The sequence below is a fragment of the Doryrhamphus excisus genome, linkage group LG7 (genome assembly GCF_037039965.1).
Source record: "Doryrhamphus excisus strain RoL-2023G ecotype Guam linkage group LG7, RoL_Dexc_Guam_v1.1, whole genome shotgun sequence".
NCBI classification, from domain to species: Eukaryota; Metazoa; Chordata; class Actinopteri; order Syngnathiformes; family Syngnathidae; genus Doryrhamphus; species Doryrhamphus excisus.
The window spans coordinates 15,006,954-15,023,299 of record NC_136363.1 but is presented as its reverse complement, the minus strand read 5'-3'; the positions used below and the strand labels follow the sequence as shown (position 1 = coordinate 15,023,299).

The 16,346-nt window shown below is 41.9% G+C and overlaps 1 protein-coding gene, 1 long non-coding RNA gene and 2 other non-coding genes across 7 annotated transcripts; all 4 read left to right on the top strand.

Annotated features, from left to right (window-relative positions):
- The first annotated feature begins 107 nt into the window (after positions 1–107).
- On the top strand, positions 108–6,015 carry LOC144899550 (uncharacterized). Of its 2 annotated transcripts, none has more exons than XR_013627745.1 (7): positions 108–205; positions 396–468; positions 1,640–1,716; positions 1,896–1,927; positions 2,250–2,291; positions 2,520–2,554; positions 5,800–6,015. It is a non-coding gene; the product is annotated as an uncharacterized LOC144899550 (long non-coding RNA). The 2 variants fall into 2 exon arrangements; XR_013627746.1 differs by having other exon boundaries at positions 5,376–6,015.
- LOC131102452 (small nucleolar RNA SNORD52) lies at positions 1,968–2,037 on the top strand. Its single transcript, XR_009119446.1, has one exon. It is a non-coding gene; the product is annotated as a small nucleolar RNA SNORD52 (small nucleolar RNA).
- Positions 2,332–2,401, top strand: LOC131102450 (small nucleolar RNA SNORD52). Its single transcript, XR_009119445.2, has one exon. It is a non-coding gene; the product is annotated as a small nucleolar RNA SNORD52 (small nucleolar RNA).
- Positions 6,016–6,929: 914 nt separating the features above from the next.
- On the top strand, positions 6,930–14,220 carry lg7h6orf47 (linkage group 7 C6orf47 homolog). 3 transcript variants are annotated; one of them, XM_078792225.1, is made up of 4 exons: positions 6,930–7,159; positions 7,380–7,539; positions 7,638–8,612; positions 11,766–14,220. In XM_078792225.1, exon 3 carries the CDS (start codon positions 7,698–7,700, stop codon positions 8,601–8,603), a length of 906 nt encoding a protein of 301 aa, XP_078648351.1. In that variant the 5' UTR covers positions 6,930–7,159; positions 7,380–7,539; positions 7,638–7,697; the 3' UTR covers positions 8,604–8,612; positions 11,766–14,220. The 3 variants fall into 3 exon arrangements, with proteins under 3 accessions (XP_078648351.1, XP_057904061.2, XP_078648352.1); XM_058048078.2 differs by having other exon boundaries at positions 7,380–8,612; XM_078792226.1 differs by lacking the exon at positions 11,766–14,220 and adding an exon at positions 8,751–11,742 and having other exon boundaries at positions 7,380–8,612.
- Positions 14,221–16,346: the final 2,126 nt, after the last annotated feature.

The following is a 16,346-nucleotide window of genomic DNA, read 5'->3' as shown; positions in this document are numbered from 1 at the left end:
AACAGAATAAATACATTTCCTGCATTGCATTGCTGCTCTCCAGTAACAGGCACTGCCATGGACAGCTATAACACGCTATGAAGGACCCCGCTTAAAGCTATGGAAGCCATTTCAGTCTCTCTCTTTTGTTCAATGGCTGCCGGGTTTACACGTCGGTCCTTTGTGTATGTACAATGGCTGCCGGGATTACACGTCGGTCCTTTGTGTATGTATAATTAATATCGCTCACAACCAGAATAACGTATAGTTGTTTTATTCATTACATTTGAAGGATTGGGAATGGATTATTATGTGGTAATACTTTAGCGCTGTTGTGTAGAACGTGGTTTGGCAATGAAACAAAGTTGACTTTTGTCTCTTCGAAGCGGTCTTTAATGATTTTATGATTGTTTCAGACAATGTCCGCAACGATATCCCCATCGATGATGGCGTGTCTCGAAAGAACTAACTCCTACGAGACGAGAGGAGGTGAGTGGTATTAAGATTTATGTGGCCTGTTCATCATCTTGACTGCAGATCTGTAATGAGATGGTGCGTGTGTATGAATGGGAAGTCCGTGTACTTAAGTATACTTGAATTTGACACCTCATTCACATCTGTACCCTAAATATTAAAGTATATTAAAAATGGTACCTTTGGTCACTATAGCTTTAATATCGAGTCACGATAAAAGCTGTGCTCCACCCACGGAGGCTGTGAAAACCTTGAAAGTCTACTAGGGGTTGCTGTTAATCAAACAACTTTGCGGGCTACCGTTGCATTGTGGGCAATGTAGTGTTGGTGCAATTATCATCCAGGGGGCCATAGATAATTCAGATCAGGTCCACTTGTTGGGTAAAGCTGAGATTAGTTACACACTCCCAATATATTTACTAATTTTACTAATTTACTAATCCTGTTTTGCCGATGGCTTAATACACACCTCATACAAAAAAAGCATTTTGAAGGACGTCTGCACGGAACCTCCTACAAGATTGTGCACGCTCGCTGTCAGATTTTTTGCTAAAATATGAGGTTTGTAAAATGACGACTATCAAACTGCTTTTTCTATGAATGAATTTAAATTATGGCTTAGTGATATAATTTTTTCAAAAATATTGATATTTTAAGCACAAACACGCACATCGTTCATATCTAAGTAGACTGGATTTGATAAGGTCTCATGTTTCAAGATGGCGCTGCCCAACATTTTTAGTGTTTAATATTACTTTATTTGTTACATTCTGACTTTTTGGTTCCCTACCGAGCCCATAAAACAAGGTTGCAGATATGGGAAATGGAGCTTCTTGCGCGATTGTTTGCACTCGGGAGAAGCTGATAACTTTGAGCGACTGGCGATGCAGAGACGACGCTGCATAGCGGGAGTGAACCGTGAAGACGGTATAAAGGTTGCTGTATAGAGATTCTATTTTATTCTATTTCAGCGTCTATTCTATAAAATGGACATTTTAATACTTTGCGCCCATATTTAGCTTTGATCTTTGTCTAAACTCACTTTGTGGGAAAAATATGGGGATGTATATTGATATGCAACCCAAATATATGAATATGGATGAATTTTGGGCCATACCGCCCAGCCCTATTTGAAAGCGTTGTGTAGCTATGCTAACACTACTTGGTATGTGTACATCTGTTGAAGGTTATGCTTGGATACAATCGCCCGGAAAGTAGCCCCTGAGCTATGCTGGTCCAGGGATTACTACTCTCTCATGGATGGTGAGTATTTGCTTGATCTTGTACTGATGTAATTGTTTTGCTACAATGATGAATTGCAAGACTAGAGTCTCTGAATACACAATGAAGCTGTTGTACAGTACACCTGAGTATGCATTTATGGATTTTCACTCCACTACTTTGTGTAGTCTTAATGATCTATATTTATTTGACCTTCTCAGGTGTATGAAGGGGTCAACTGCTGTCTTGCAAGGTATGTTTGACAACTGACAGGCCTGTTCCTGCTCTAAATGTGGAATGATGATGCAATAGACTAGAGTCTCTGAAAAACAGCATGAAGTTGTTTTCACAGTGCACTGACCACAAAACGCAGTAGCTTTAACCCAATAAATTCACATCCTTTTTTTTTTACACTTAAAGGGGAACTGCACTTTTTATTTTTCCCATCATTCACATTCCGTGTGAAACATGAAGACATATCTTTCCCTTTTCTGTGCATTATAACGATGGATATATGGATTTTTACTCTGCTACTTTGTGTAGTCTTTAATGTTCTATATATTTGACCTCCACAGGTGTATTTAAAGGGTGCAACGGGACCACTGCTGTCTCGCAAGGTATGTTTGACAACTGACAGGCATGTTCCTGCTCTAAATGTGGAATGATGATGCTATAGACTAGAGTCTCTGAAAAACGGCATGAAGTTGTTTTCACAGTGTACTGACCACAAAACGCAGTAAAACCAATAAATTCACGTGATATTGCATACAATGGGCTACTGCCTTTCACATTTTTACATCAATTTCGGAATTGTCACGACTGAGCTCACATTTTTAATGTTGCAGCTCCTGGCACAGTAAAGGATGCTATCCATGCAGATGTAAGTATATTTGTTAGAATACAGATGGATCAACTGACACCATTGTAGAAATAACCTTCAGTTCCTTGGAAAAAACTCTTTGGGCTTTTCCCTTCAGGGGTTGCCACAGCAAACCAACCTCCTCCATCCAACCCTGTCTTCTGCATCTGTCTCTTGCATGTCCTCCTTCACTACATCCATAAAGCTCCTCTTTGGTCTTCCTCTACGCGTCCTACCTGGCAGAATCCTTCTACCAATATATTCACTATCTCTCCTCTGGACGTGTCCCAACATCTCAGTCTGGCCGAGGCCTCTAACATGTAATGTCCCTCTGATGTACTCCTTCCTGATCCTATCCATCCTGGTCACTCCCAATGAGAACCTCGGCATCCTCATCTCTGCCACCTCCAGTTCTGCTTCCTGTCTTTTCCCCAGTGGCACTGTCTCTAGACTAGATCTACTGTTATGGTTTTTTTTGGGCTGTTGCTGATACCGATTTTTTTTAATCACCCTTAGCTGATGGCCGATTTTGCTTGGGCCGATATTTGTGCCGATACTGCTTTTTTGCTCCCTCAATTTACATGAAAAAATGACAATGATAAATATTCAAGGTCTCAAGTTGAAACAAATATTTATTGAAATGTAAACACTGTAGGATTCAGCTTTCGTAAACACACATTTAAATGGCATTGTCAACTTTAAAAGGAATAACTATTCAACCATGTGCAAAACCTTTGTCATAGTTTAAGTTTTATCTAGCATTGATGTGATAACTGCTCCTCCGCAGTGAGACCCCCCCCACGCCTCCATACACACAAACACATCGCACTGACACAATTTAGTACAATATATAAAACATTTCTCTCAAAGTCCAAACCCGTGCGCATAACACGACACGCGTTCAACCTGAGCTTGGCGTTGTCTGAATGAAAGTGGTCCAAACACCATGGGACTGAATTGCCAAGGTTGCCATGAAAGCGGTGTTGGGAACAGCTGTACATCTTAGCCTCCAACTACATCAACAGCGCCCTAATTCCTTTTAAAGATGAAGCATTCAGCAGCATTCCTGCCTTTCACACCCAAACTAAACTATATTTCCAGGCACATATATTGTATGCACTTGGCGTTCATGTTTCCATGTTCAAGTTTAACTATTAGAGGATAATTAAAAGTTAAAAGTACCCCAGTGATTCACCACTCTTGCAGTGTGGGAGGGGTACCGTGTGTTGCAGGGTCCTCTGGCAACACGAAGCTGCCCGGCGGATGCCTCTCTGTAAATCATGCGGCCGAAAAATACATCGGCGAACCCACACGCGTATTGGCTGATACAGATTCAACTAAAGAACGCAAATATCGGCCGGCCCATGTATCGGTCCATCCTTACTCTAGACCAGGGGTGCTCACACTTTTTCAGCATGCGAGCTACTTTTAAAAATGACCGAGTCAAAATGATCTACCCACTACAAAAATGCAAAACATCTATTTATTTTCAAATGTATTGAGGATTATTTGTACATAAAATGTATGTTGATGTACCTTACTTAACCAAATGAGCCAATATTGCAAAACACACATAATTAACTATTAACATTTTTTGTAATTACCTGAGTTTACTTTGATGACTTGCACTGAATTGAATCAGCCAGGGATGCATAGTCCGGACAGTAGCTGCTGATAGCCAGGTTAGCCAGGCAAACGCACTTCGAAAAAGACATTGTGGGAAAAAAAGTCCACCTCCCATTCCGTATGGAAGTGATGTTTTTGCCTTTTTACTTGGTCCAGCTACTTCACTCATTTTAGTGACCATAAACTTTAGCGAGGGCTTAAAATCTGACGCTATTCGCTGACTAGCTTAGCACTTTGCATTGTTGTTTACGCATGAGCGGTGACCTAAAGGTCAAAATTTAGTTGTCATCTGATTGGTTGTCCTGTATGTCAATCAAGTAACGGGGATGGATGAGGCTGACATCGTAAGTTCTGCTGCACTTAGAGACGTTGTTTGATTTGATTGGTCACCGGAAGGGCAACATTCAGTTGTCATCTGAATGGCTGCCCTGTATAGCAATCAAGTGACAGCATTGATGCTAGGATATTTTTTTAATGTCACGCCGCGATCGACCGGTAGATCGCGATCGACTTAATGAGCACCCCTGCTCTAGACCAAACATGACTGGTCCCACCACAGTTTTGTATACCTTTCCTTTCATTTTAGCTGAAACTCTTGTGGCACATCTACAAAGACCCAATGTAACTCCCTCTGTACTTGTCTATTAACATTCTTATAGAAAATACTGGATCTGTACAACCAAGTCCCTTCCCACTCTTCATCCTCTTCAATGCTCTTCTCACTTCTTTACAATTCTTTGCTACTTCCTGTCCAGCAGCAAACACCTCTTCTCTTCCTTCTCTCTCATTTTCCTCATTCATTAAGTGCTGTACTTTGGGCGGACGTTAAGCTACATGCTGTGCATATTTCATGGAGTTCTCTGGTTTATAATTAAAGACTCAAAATACAGTACTCTTTCCATCTTCCCATACCTCCACTGGCATCTGTCAGTCCACTTCCGTTCTAATTGTTGACCACCCTAACCTGCTGCACGTCCTTCCCATCTGCCTCTCTGCCTTGCCAACCTGTAGAGATCCATCTCTCCCCCCTTGCTGTTCAACTTGGTGTACAAGGCATCATAGACCTCTTGTTTGGCCTTTGCCACCTCTACTTTCTCCTTTGCATTCATTTCTCTGTACTCTTCGGTAGTACTCTGTACTCTCCACGTCCCACTAGTATACACTCCTGCCCCCCCCCCATTCCACCACCAAGTCTCCTTGTCTGCTTTCTTTCCAGATGACACACCAAGTACTCTCCTACCGTCTCCCTCATCCCATTTGCTATAGTTGTCCAATCATCTGGAAGCACCTCCTGACCATCCAGAGCCCGTCAACTCCTGCCTAAAAACCCTACAACACTCTTCTTGTTATTGTCAGCTTCCACCATTTGGTCCTCTTCATCATTCTCACCATGACTCATTGTACACACCCCCATCCTATGTTCTGTTCTCCCACAAATGGATTGACTTGGTCTTCAGTATGATGGTCTGTTTGGTCAATGATGACTGAGTAGGTTAAACTGATTCCTAAATGAAGTTATACTCGCAGCGCACTGAGACACGCAGACCACTGGAGATCTGTTTACCCAAGAATTGCAACTTCAGTGTTGGTAAGAAACTGAAACTGTCTTTTGTTGTGTGTTTCCGTCTGTGTTTTCACAGGTTATTGCGGGGACACAACTTGACTGCTTTGAATGGACGGTTTATGGAAGGCTTGATGTTTACAACCTTCTCATACCCAACTTAAGCATTTTAATGATGGAACATGGCTGAAATGTTCCTTTGTTTGCTCAAAGTTATCCAACCGAATTGGTTGGAGTAGCTATGCTGTAAACATTTGTTGTGATATCAATTTATTAATAAAGCTATTCAACAGTCTGCTTTTTATGAAATGTGATTTAAAATGGTTGACTTTTGTTTTGACTGGTCATTTAAACGTTCAGACATGTAAATCTGTAGCATCTAGAAATTTGGAGAACTCTTAATGAATGACAATTTGACATTTCACCTTAGTCGCATAAACATGCCTTTCAACATTGACTGACGATCCAGGAGAGAATATAGTTGATGGTAACCAGCAAGTGTGTAGGCCAGGGGTATAAAATGTTTGTTTATACTGAGGGCCTCACACTGACAAATGAAAGGGTGCAAGGGCACCTTGGTATTTGTCAAATACCCCCCTGGTGAGGACAAGCGGGATAGAAAATGGATGGATGCTAAAGAGCCTTTCGATACATTTTCCAATTATCTGAACTTGTCACTTAAATTAGTCAGAATTGTCAAATGGTTTTGCCGCAATTTTCCAGAAATATATTACAACTTTTACATTTTTTAACTTTGTTACTAAAATGTTGTCTTATACTTTGTTGTTATACTTTACTAAAATGCCTTTTGTCAGATATTTTCTCATTTTTGTAAAATTTTTTGCTAAATTAGATTTTGAAGAAATGACCCATGGGCCGTGCTTTGGACACCCCCGGGGTAGAGCCAGACAAGACAAAACTGTATTTTTGTAATGGACGCGGATATGAAGTCACAACAAAACAGGTCAACGTGTTTTATTTTGAAGGTGGATCGTAGACCGGTAGTCCGCCCTGTTCTGTATCCTGTATTGCGCATTTGTGTTGGGAAACGATTCATTTTACTGACTCAATTTATGAGCCACCGAAGTGAATCGGATACTCTCAGGACGAAACGGAAGCTCAGGGAGTTCCTACAGTGTCGGGACTCGCACATGTTCAATAATCTTTGATTCGTGTAGAATCGGAGGGAAAGGCAGTTATGAACAACTCGTTAATGATACGTGCATCTCTATTGTGCATCCAGTGTTGAGTTCACTGGCAAGTTGTGCTCCAGTCTCCACCGCAAGCCTTACACGAATTGGAAACTACTTCAAAATTCTTGATTGGCGAGTCTATGACAGCATCCCGAAGTTTGGGGGTTTGGCCTCAGGGTGGTGAAGCAGGAATGCGAGCTAACTATCAGAAGAGCTAGCAGTGACACTCGGCTAACGTCGATGAAGGTGATCTTTCTTTTATCGCAAAAATGAATTTTAGCACTTATTGTGGTTACTTTTGTATTTACGCAGATTCCACAGCGTAGTTATGCCTTCTATGAGTCGTTAACTTGTGCCGTATCGAAAGAACAAACATGCAGATGTGAGCAGCGTTAGCTGCCCTCAACAGTCGACGTGGAAAGGACGACTTCGCGACTTGACCAAAATTGTTTTGTCACATTTGCAGATTCGTGGAGTGAAGCGACTCCGGCAACGTCGGACAAGTTGGACGAACAACAAAGTCAGCTGGATGACATCAAAACATCAAATCGACCAAATCGACTCTGGCCGCCATTTACTTCCGCATTCCAGGGACTTGGTGTAGGCCAAATCGGAATATGGAAATAGTATGTTTTCTGTGTGTTAACGATAAAGCAATGCAAGCATGTTATGACAGAAGCGCACCCATATTTTTGTATTAACCGGATTGTGCTTTTCCAATAAGCCTCCACCAAATTAAGAAGACAATCCAAGGAGAACATTTGTCAGGTTAAGCAGAGCAGGAATGGCAGGCGTGGTTGGAAGAGCATGGGGGTGGCTGCGCCCCTGGGGCAACAGTCCTGTGTCGGAAAGAACCGTGATGGCCAAAGCTGAGGTGGGAAAGCCGAGTGACACCAGCAAAGGTACCGCAAGTCCAAAAACCTGGACTTCCTGGATTTGGGGAGGATGGAATCGGCAAAAAGAAGAATGTCCTGTGGAGGACGAGTACTGGGAGGCTCAGGAGAAGCTTCAGCCTGTGGAAATCGAAGATCTGGGAGCAGGGAAACAAGAACCACAAGCAGCTGTTCAACCCGTTCCCAAATGGTGGACTAAGTATCTTCCGACGGCTTCCCTTCCCTGGACAAAGACGACGCAACCAAGGCTCAGGCAAAGGAAATGTCACGTGAAGAGCAGCGACATTGACGGGGAATTCTCTGACTATGGAACGCCTCCTCCATCCCCGACGCCGCTTTCCAAGCTAACATCTCCCTTCCGACTCTTTGTGCACAACAAGAATATGCAACTATTCCCAGAGCACTACGAGATCTGCTTTAACTTCCTCCGCCACTTGTTTGACTTGTTTGTGGTGGGATTCCTGTGGATCGTATCGCCTCCCGTCAAGCTGATTCTGGAGATTCTGGGGCTCCAGGGACCGCTGAAGCTCTGGCTGCATGGCATGGCCATGTTCTTTGTGTCTACGGTCGGAATGGCAGGACTACTTTGGCTGATCCAGGAGCATCTCCCAGAGTTTGCTTTGATTTACGGTATTGTGCAAGCGTTGGTCATCTCTGTCAGCGTCAAAAAGAGTGTGCTCTTTGGAATGGAAGAAGATGAAGCCGTAACGGAGGAGGAGAACAAGGAAATGGACTTGATGGATGAAGACCGGAAAGAAAAGCTCATTTGTTCCAAAGACAAGATGAACACAAGTTAAAAGCTTCTGGTAAGCCTCATATTTCATCTTACGTGGCTTCCAGGGATCCTTGGACCACTTCCTCAATCTTATTGTCTATTTGATCTGGCCTAAGGTATCGGACCTGAAGATAAGATGCGCCTTTATTTCATCTTATGTGGCTTCCAGGGATCCTTGGACCACTTCCTCAATCTTATTTGATGTGGCCTAAGGTATCGGACCTGAAGATAAGACGCACCTGCAGCTTCAACCACAAAGAAGGATTTTCTTGTTTTGTACCCACTCCGATTAGAGATAACCGTAACCGTAACCGTGAATTCTGTGTAGTATCCCAGCGTGGTGACTGGCAGGTCCACCTTCTCTGCTCTTGGAGCAAAGACATGCAAGACAAGCAGTTTCCGATGGTATCATCTGGTGTTGTTAATTCATCATTCATCCTTAAAAAGCCAAACACCACCAGTGTGGTGACTGCTTGCGTGTTTATAAGCTGATTTCAAGCCATTTCATGCAATAATGAATTTGAAGCGCATGTCGCCATTGGTAGACAGAAAGGACAGGAAGTAAGGCTATGCTACTTTAGGTTAGCTCAGCAAAGTCAATAAAGTGTGACATTTTGTGCATGGTGGTAAACCACCAACACTGAACACAAGGATTCTTCTTGGAGACCCTCAGTGCAGTACTTCCGCCTGCGGCTCTCCAGTTTACATACTGACTACTCATACGGCGGAGAAAAAGCTTTGCCCCTTCCTGATAGCTTCATTCTTCTAAAATTGCGGCATTTTATGCTTAATATTTAATCATGCTAATTAGAGAAACACATTTTTTCCAAAGCAATATCGATAAGACTGACATCATACCGATAACTGATGTACGTGATTGTGGGTGGGAATGGTTGTTTGTCTATTTGTGCCCTGGGATTGGCTGGCCACCAGTCCAGGGTGGACCCCGCCTCTTGCTCTAAGACAGCTGGGATAGGCTCCAGCATGAGGCTAAGCGGTAGAAAATGAATGAATGAATGAATGAATGAATGAATGAATTGACCAACTTGTTATTGAATAGCTTCTCCATCATTTTGGAAACTGGGATAAAAAAGAAAGCAGTCAACCGGTGTACTCCAACATTTTCCAAAGTCAGCTGGGATAGGCTCCAGCTTACCCCTGCGATAAGCGGCATAGAAAATGGATGGATACTAATATCAGGAGAAGCACAGTATAGAGTCTGTTCACCCCCAATAATAGTAGTAATAATAGTATTTAGTATAGTATTTCTATAGCGCCTGTTTACTAAAGTACACAGCGGTGGTGGTAAACTACATCTATGGACACAGCTGCCCAGGGGTAGACTGACACAAACATGCCCACCAATTTGCACCTAAAATTCAGCCACTGCCCCCCCATTTTGATTTCCTTCTCGTAAAAGAAAACTGCTTTTTAAAAAAAATCCAACTTATTTTTTGTTTTGTTCATTTTTTGTTAATTATAAAAAATCTTACTTTTTCCACATCCTAATTTTCATATTTGAATGTAGTTTTTCCTAATACGAATTTCAATATTTTTATGCTACTAAAATGGTTTTTCTTGTCAAATTATTAAAATATTTTTCTCAATAAGATTCAGACTTTTTGCTCTTTATATTTTGAATTCTGCTGTGTCAAATTTATGTTTTTTTTATTCTATTTTAAGAATATGCCATGAGCTAATAATAATAAATCAATCAATCAATCAATCAATCAATCAAAACAACAAGTGCGGGCCGCATGTAGGTCCTGGGCTGCATTTTGGACACCCCTGACCTATTGAGAGATATTATTTCTCTTCCCAAAAGACCAATGAAGTGTCAGGGTTTGGATTAGAAGAAGGTATCTTCTATGCTGCTTCAAGTTCCACAATGCAGGCTGCCGAGGAACGCCCCCACCAAAATAACCTTCTGGAATGTTCACCTTGGGAGCCAAGAAAAAGGAGCTGGCACTCTCTGGCCGGCTCTTAGCATGCTAGGACGTTACCAAGAATCCATACAACCATGAAGACAGTGGAGCCAATGGCTGGCGGACAGGAAGTATTATTTTTATGGTTATGATGATGATTATTATGATTGTGCCTGTTGTAAGACCATTGTTCCAGTGATCTTATGACTGACTAGCTAGAGACCAACCAAAACACTTGCTCCTTTAACAAGAACGAAAGCACAATGGTCCATCCATCCATTTTGTGTCCCCAATGGTCCACTGAGCTGCGCTAACTGGCTATTGCTGTCGCTGGGTGACAAGAGTCAAAGTTTATTCCATGTCTCAACATGTTTAGTTCAGGAGGGGGCGGTCATGTTTGTGAAGACACGGCGCTATCGTCGAGGTGCCTTGCTCATGGGAATGTTCCTCCTCAAGGTTACAGCGTTTCACTTCGGGCAACGTTCCAGATTTGGTTTTTAATTGCCACTTCTGGAAATCCATCTGCCATCCTGTTCAACTTGAAATCACGCTTCCTGTTCAGCCTTTATTGCTGCCTCGCTATATGTATGGTATCTATGATACCTATACATATAGTATATAGATATCTATATTTCTTTGGCAGAAAGTCATGAAGAAATGATTGCTGCTTGGTGGTAGAATATAGTCCAATATGAGCCAAACTATATTGTAATACAAGTCATATGTAGTATTCTAGTCACTGGGTAGCAGTAATGACACAACATTGAGAGTGGGTGAAAAAATGTCCTCCCATTTTGTGTGGAAGTGGTACCTATTTGGCTTCTTAACTCATTCACTGCCAAAGACGTATTTAGACGTTATTCTTTTTTCAACCCAAGCGCTGGCTCCCAAAGACGTATTTATGTCTTTGACCCTTTTAGCGGGTGATGATGGAACTCCACACTTGAAGAGATCATGTTTGGTGCAGTTTCACAAGGTGGCATAAGAACATTTTCTAAGCACTTGCAATGGATCTCTCCCACAGGAAGCAGGAAGTGAAAGGATTGTCGCCGTGTAGCGCATTGAGGGGAGATTTTAATGCGTGCACGTGGGGGGGTCACGGCTGGCTTTTTCTGGCCCCCAAATGACCAAACCTGCCCCAACCCTAATATGTCGTCAAGGAGGGAATTCTTGTCATGAAATAGCACTTTAGTGTCATTCTCTCCAAGTCAAATCCTCCCGATCCATCTGAAGTGTACTCTGTGTTCCATCTTCTCCAGGAGGAATTCCAGCTGTCACGAGCGTCCTTGACCATGGAGGACATCACACAGGACGAGCAAGCGTGCGCCACTTGGACATTGCATTGCACGTATATTAATTACACAACACTTTCTTCTGTGCTGTCAGCTTATCTTGTAGTTGTCACCACCATGATGATGGTAGAAGGTGGAGTACTGGGGGGGGGGGTCTTTGGTGCGGTCCCAATTGGAAAGTCACAGCAGATTCAAGCTAAAAGAACACAATCGATAACTGCTGAAAGTTGATCACGTTTGTAATCGGCCTGCTAGCTGTTGCTAACTTCTAGCCCACTGTTTGAAATCTGCCTTTGGACTTTGCCTTTTGACGTGTGGAGGGGGGGCATGACTCCACTTGTGACTCCACACCACCTGATTGGAATGCCAGGAGAGCTGTGAGCATCTCCGTCTAGCCTGTAGCGGCCTCTTTTCCAGCACGCCGCTATTGCTATTGCTAGCATGAGGACTGGTCCAGGTGGTCCTTGGGTTACTTGGCGGTTTCCTTCCCAGATTGACATGGACAGGATGTGGAATCCTCACGACAGGACATACTGTCCCGTTTGCCTTCTTCCCAAACGACCTTCCCATGTCGCTGATAAAACCACTGCCATGCTTCCATCATGCCGGACGTCACACTTCCTCTCTCGGAGCTTGCGAGGATGCCCGCGTTCACCGTCATGGCGACGCCTGTCTTTGTCTCGGCACGCTTCCGATGGGAGAAGCTGCTTTACACTTGGGTTGCCACAACCACGTGCAAAAGGTTGATTCCTAAGCCAGGTTATTGGTTATCGGTGTAGCGGTGAATGAGACACACGTAGGACGTATCCACCTGCCGCTAGCAAGATCCATGGGCGTGCTGCTGAAAGCAGCTAGTCGTACCCACGTAGCCACCAAAGGGTTGGATCGACCTAACCCGAAGATGGGCTTTGCACCAAAGCAGGGGTGTCCAAACTGAGGGCCGCATTGTGAAAAATGCAACTTGAATGCTGCTACTTTAATGTTTTGTCATATGCTAAGAAATTCTATGTATAAATTGATTTCAAGAAAAAATGCATCCCAGCTTTGGCATATCGATGAAAGTCTTCACTCTTTAGTTTTCCTTCATGTTTTTGATCCAAATATTTAGAAAGTTCTTTTTGGAATTGTTCTTTTTGTAATATGACTTTTCTTATAATATTGCAACTTTTCCCCCAACCTAATGTTGCTTCAATTCTGATATTCAAATGTCAAATGTTTTTTTAATTCTGTGCTACTAAAATGATGTTACTTTTCCTTCTCATAATATTGCACCTTTTGTCTCTTAATATTTGTACGTCATTTTCATAAACTTTTTTTTTTCATAAGCTTTTTTTCCTTGTCTGCTGTTTTTGTTTGTATTTGTATTCTCATATATTCCAGCTTTAATTCCTTTCTTATCCTAATATGACTTTATTTCCGTAATACAAAAAATTTCCCCAATGTCATTTTTCAAAAATTACATGTTTTGTTTTATTTCTCCTTATGTTACAACTGTGTTTATATATATATATATATATATATATGTATATGTGTGTGTGTGTGTATGTATGTATATAAAATGGTGGAATACGACTTTATTCCCATAATATTTTGACTTCAATCTTTTGCTACAACCTAATTTCCAAAAAATTTACTCATAATATTCCAACTTAAAAAAATAATGAGGTTGATTTGGTCTACCATTCCTACATTCTAAACAGTTTATAGATCTTTATTATCTTTATAGATCAGAGTTAGCTAGTTTTTGTCAGGCACGGAAAAGCTAGCCAACTCTGGTCTGTTAAATCTGTTAAAATGTTAATATTTCAACTGTATCCTACGTCATATATCATATGAATAGTATTTTCTCTACATTTTTTGATCTTTTTTTCTGTAAAATTACTGCAGATTTTTCCCTTTTTGCTGTTGGGGACATTTTGGGGTATTTTCTTTGCGAGCCAATAAAAAACAGCCGCCGGCCCCAAATGGCCCCCAGTCTGTACTTTGGACACCCCTGCTCTGCAGATAGGTTGGAGGTTCTTGGTCCTCCTTTCAAGAATGAGGCTGAACATCACATCCTACTCCAGTATAAATACTTGTAGTACTTTTAGTCCTGACAGCACGACATGCTGATTGCGTCATACTGCTATCAGACCCAACACGCGTGTGATGGAAATGACCTTGATGCAGAGCGGTGATAAGGTCACGGTGGTGGGAATTGCTCCAAGTCCGCACTAAACTTCTTCCTCACATTGAAGCCGTTTGTTTGTCGTTTGTCGAGATCCATAAGCTGGCGTGGGAATTTCTGTATGGACATTTTAATAGGCACAGACGCAACAAGAATCCTTGTTTTCGCTTTGTTACTGTGGTTGTACTTTCACGTGGCGTACAACTCCACTGCCACGTTCTGACTGGCGTTTCTACGATATTAAATACTGCATGTGTTGGAAAAAACAAGACTCCATTAGTTGATCACTTGGACAGCTTATGACGTATGATATTATCATATGTCCTATACAGCAGGGGTCCCCCATGTTGGAAATGGGATTTTCCCTCACTCGGGACGAGGACCTGCACACACACGCGCACACACACACACACACACACACATTGAAGCACTGGGCCATATGTAATATACAGTGGTATGGAAACGTTTGGGCACCCCTGATCATTTTCAAGATTTTCCTTTCTTAACGATGTTGAATGATACATATGAATACGAGGCCTGTCAATGGATTAATAGCATTTTGTCCATAGTTAACTGACAATCACATTTAAACGCAGATGGAAAGAAGTTTTGATCTCTAATAAGTAGGGGAAAGTGCTTTGTGCTAAAGCATTCCATGTGCAACTAATGACATCAAATTTCATGTAAAACGATATCAATTTACCAGTCCCCGTTGGACCCCGCCTCTCGCCCCAAGACAGCTGGGATAGGCTCCAGCACCCCCCAGACCCTCTTGAGGAAAAGTGGTAGAAAATGAATGAATGAATGAATTATTAGCATATTAGCTCTTAAACTCGCCCACAAACGTTCAGCAAATCCAAAATGTGAGTGAGTGAGACCTCTCACACGAACATGCTTTTGTGTCCGCTCAAAATAAGCTTTGTTTATTTATGATACTGGTTTTAAATGTTTGAGTAAAAAAAGCCTATTTAGGAACATTGAAAAAGGATTATTATGAAAGAATTGCCTCAATGCACCTTTCCTTCATGAAATGTACAAATGAAAATAGCTAAAACAGGGCAGTCAGAAAACATTTCATCCAAATTGCAAACCTGTCATTTAATTTCTGTTTTAAAATACATAGAAATTAATCAGTATATTATAGTCAATATTATTCTATTACAAAATTCTAACTATGTCCACAGTTTTGGAATGTTTATTGCGATTTGCTACTTTTTCGACGGCCATTGAACGCACCATCCTACCGTTGTCCGATGCAAAGAGGGCTGTATTGGATGGATTTGGATGGACTTCACCCCTTTTTCTTTCACCTCGTACTTTCTGCCGAATGCTGATACTATGTGGGAATACATTAAGGTAAGATTTGATTACTTCGAGTGCTAATGTGCATCATTGTGGTAGTTCCATGCTAAATGGCTAAGGCTAGCTAAACACTGGACTTCATCCACGTCATCACATAGACATCCCGCCAATAGCAGCCGGAAGTCCAATTTAGCCGGCAGTTCAATGCTAACATCATCAGAGATGTCAAAATGTGGTTAGCACTGGTTAGCTGGGCCACTCTTATGCCAAGGTAGCATGGATATGTCAATAAAAACAATTGAAGCGCCGAAGAACCGGAGTCTGAGGCGGGGTGTCGAACTCGGGAGCGAACTTTATTCTTTTACAGAACATTAACTGAAACTCCTCGCCCCGTCAGACATAACAGCCAAGTCAGCAGCAGCAACAACAACAACAACAACAACACCCCTGTCTCCTCACGCCCGCCCCTCCGGGTGGCAACCACTCCCCTGTCAATGGTTCCGTGGTGAATTATGTACCAGCAACCTAGCAATACACGATACCTGCACTGCTCCGGTTTCTGGCAGGCAATGGCCTCCTAGTAAGTCAAAAACAGCGACAGTAGATCCAAATAACTTTGGTCTTGCTACAAGAGCCATCTGCCAGGGCTTTGAAGCTAACATTACCAATGTAAATACTCCTTTCTTTGTCCGTTTCCCATCAATATTTGTTCCAGCTTGCGGCTACAGAGTTACCGTGTACCGAATGAAATGTCCACGGATGACAAAAGGTCTAAAAAAATCGAAAAATATTACATTTTTATTATACAATAAATGTATTATACTACAAACAAAAGATGCGACAAAAAAACTGACAAAAATATGTTGACAACAATCTTGAACATGTCTAATAATTAATTATTAAGATTATTCTGTTCTGTTTAGATAAATAACAATAAAAGAGCAACATGGGGCATTATCAGGAATATTATCAAGTGTATTATTAGGAATAGTACTAAGAAGGCAGACTAACCTCATATTTTATTGTTGGAAACACCAACATCCAAAAAAACTGTCAAAAATTCCCCAATTTTGTACAAT

Bases quoted from the DNA above. Each gene is read 5' to 3' on its own strand.
- lg7h6orf47 (XM_078792225.1), top strand. From the start codon at position 7,698: ATGGCAGGCGTGGTTGGAAGAGCATGGGGGTGGCTGCGCCCCTGGGGC.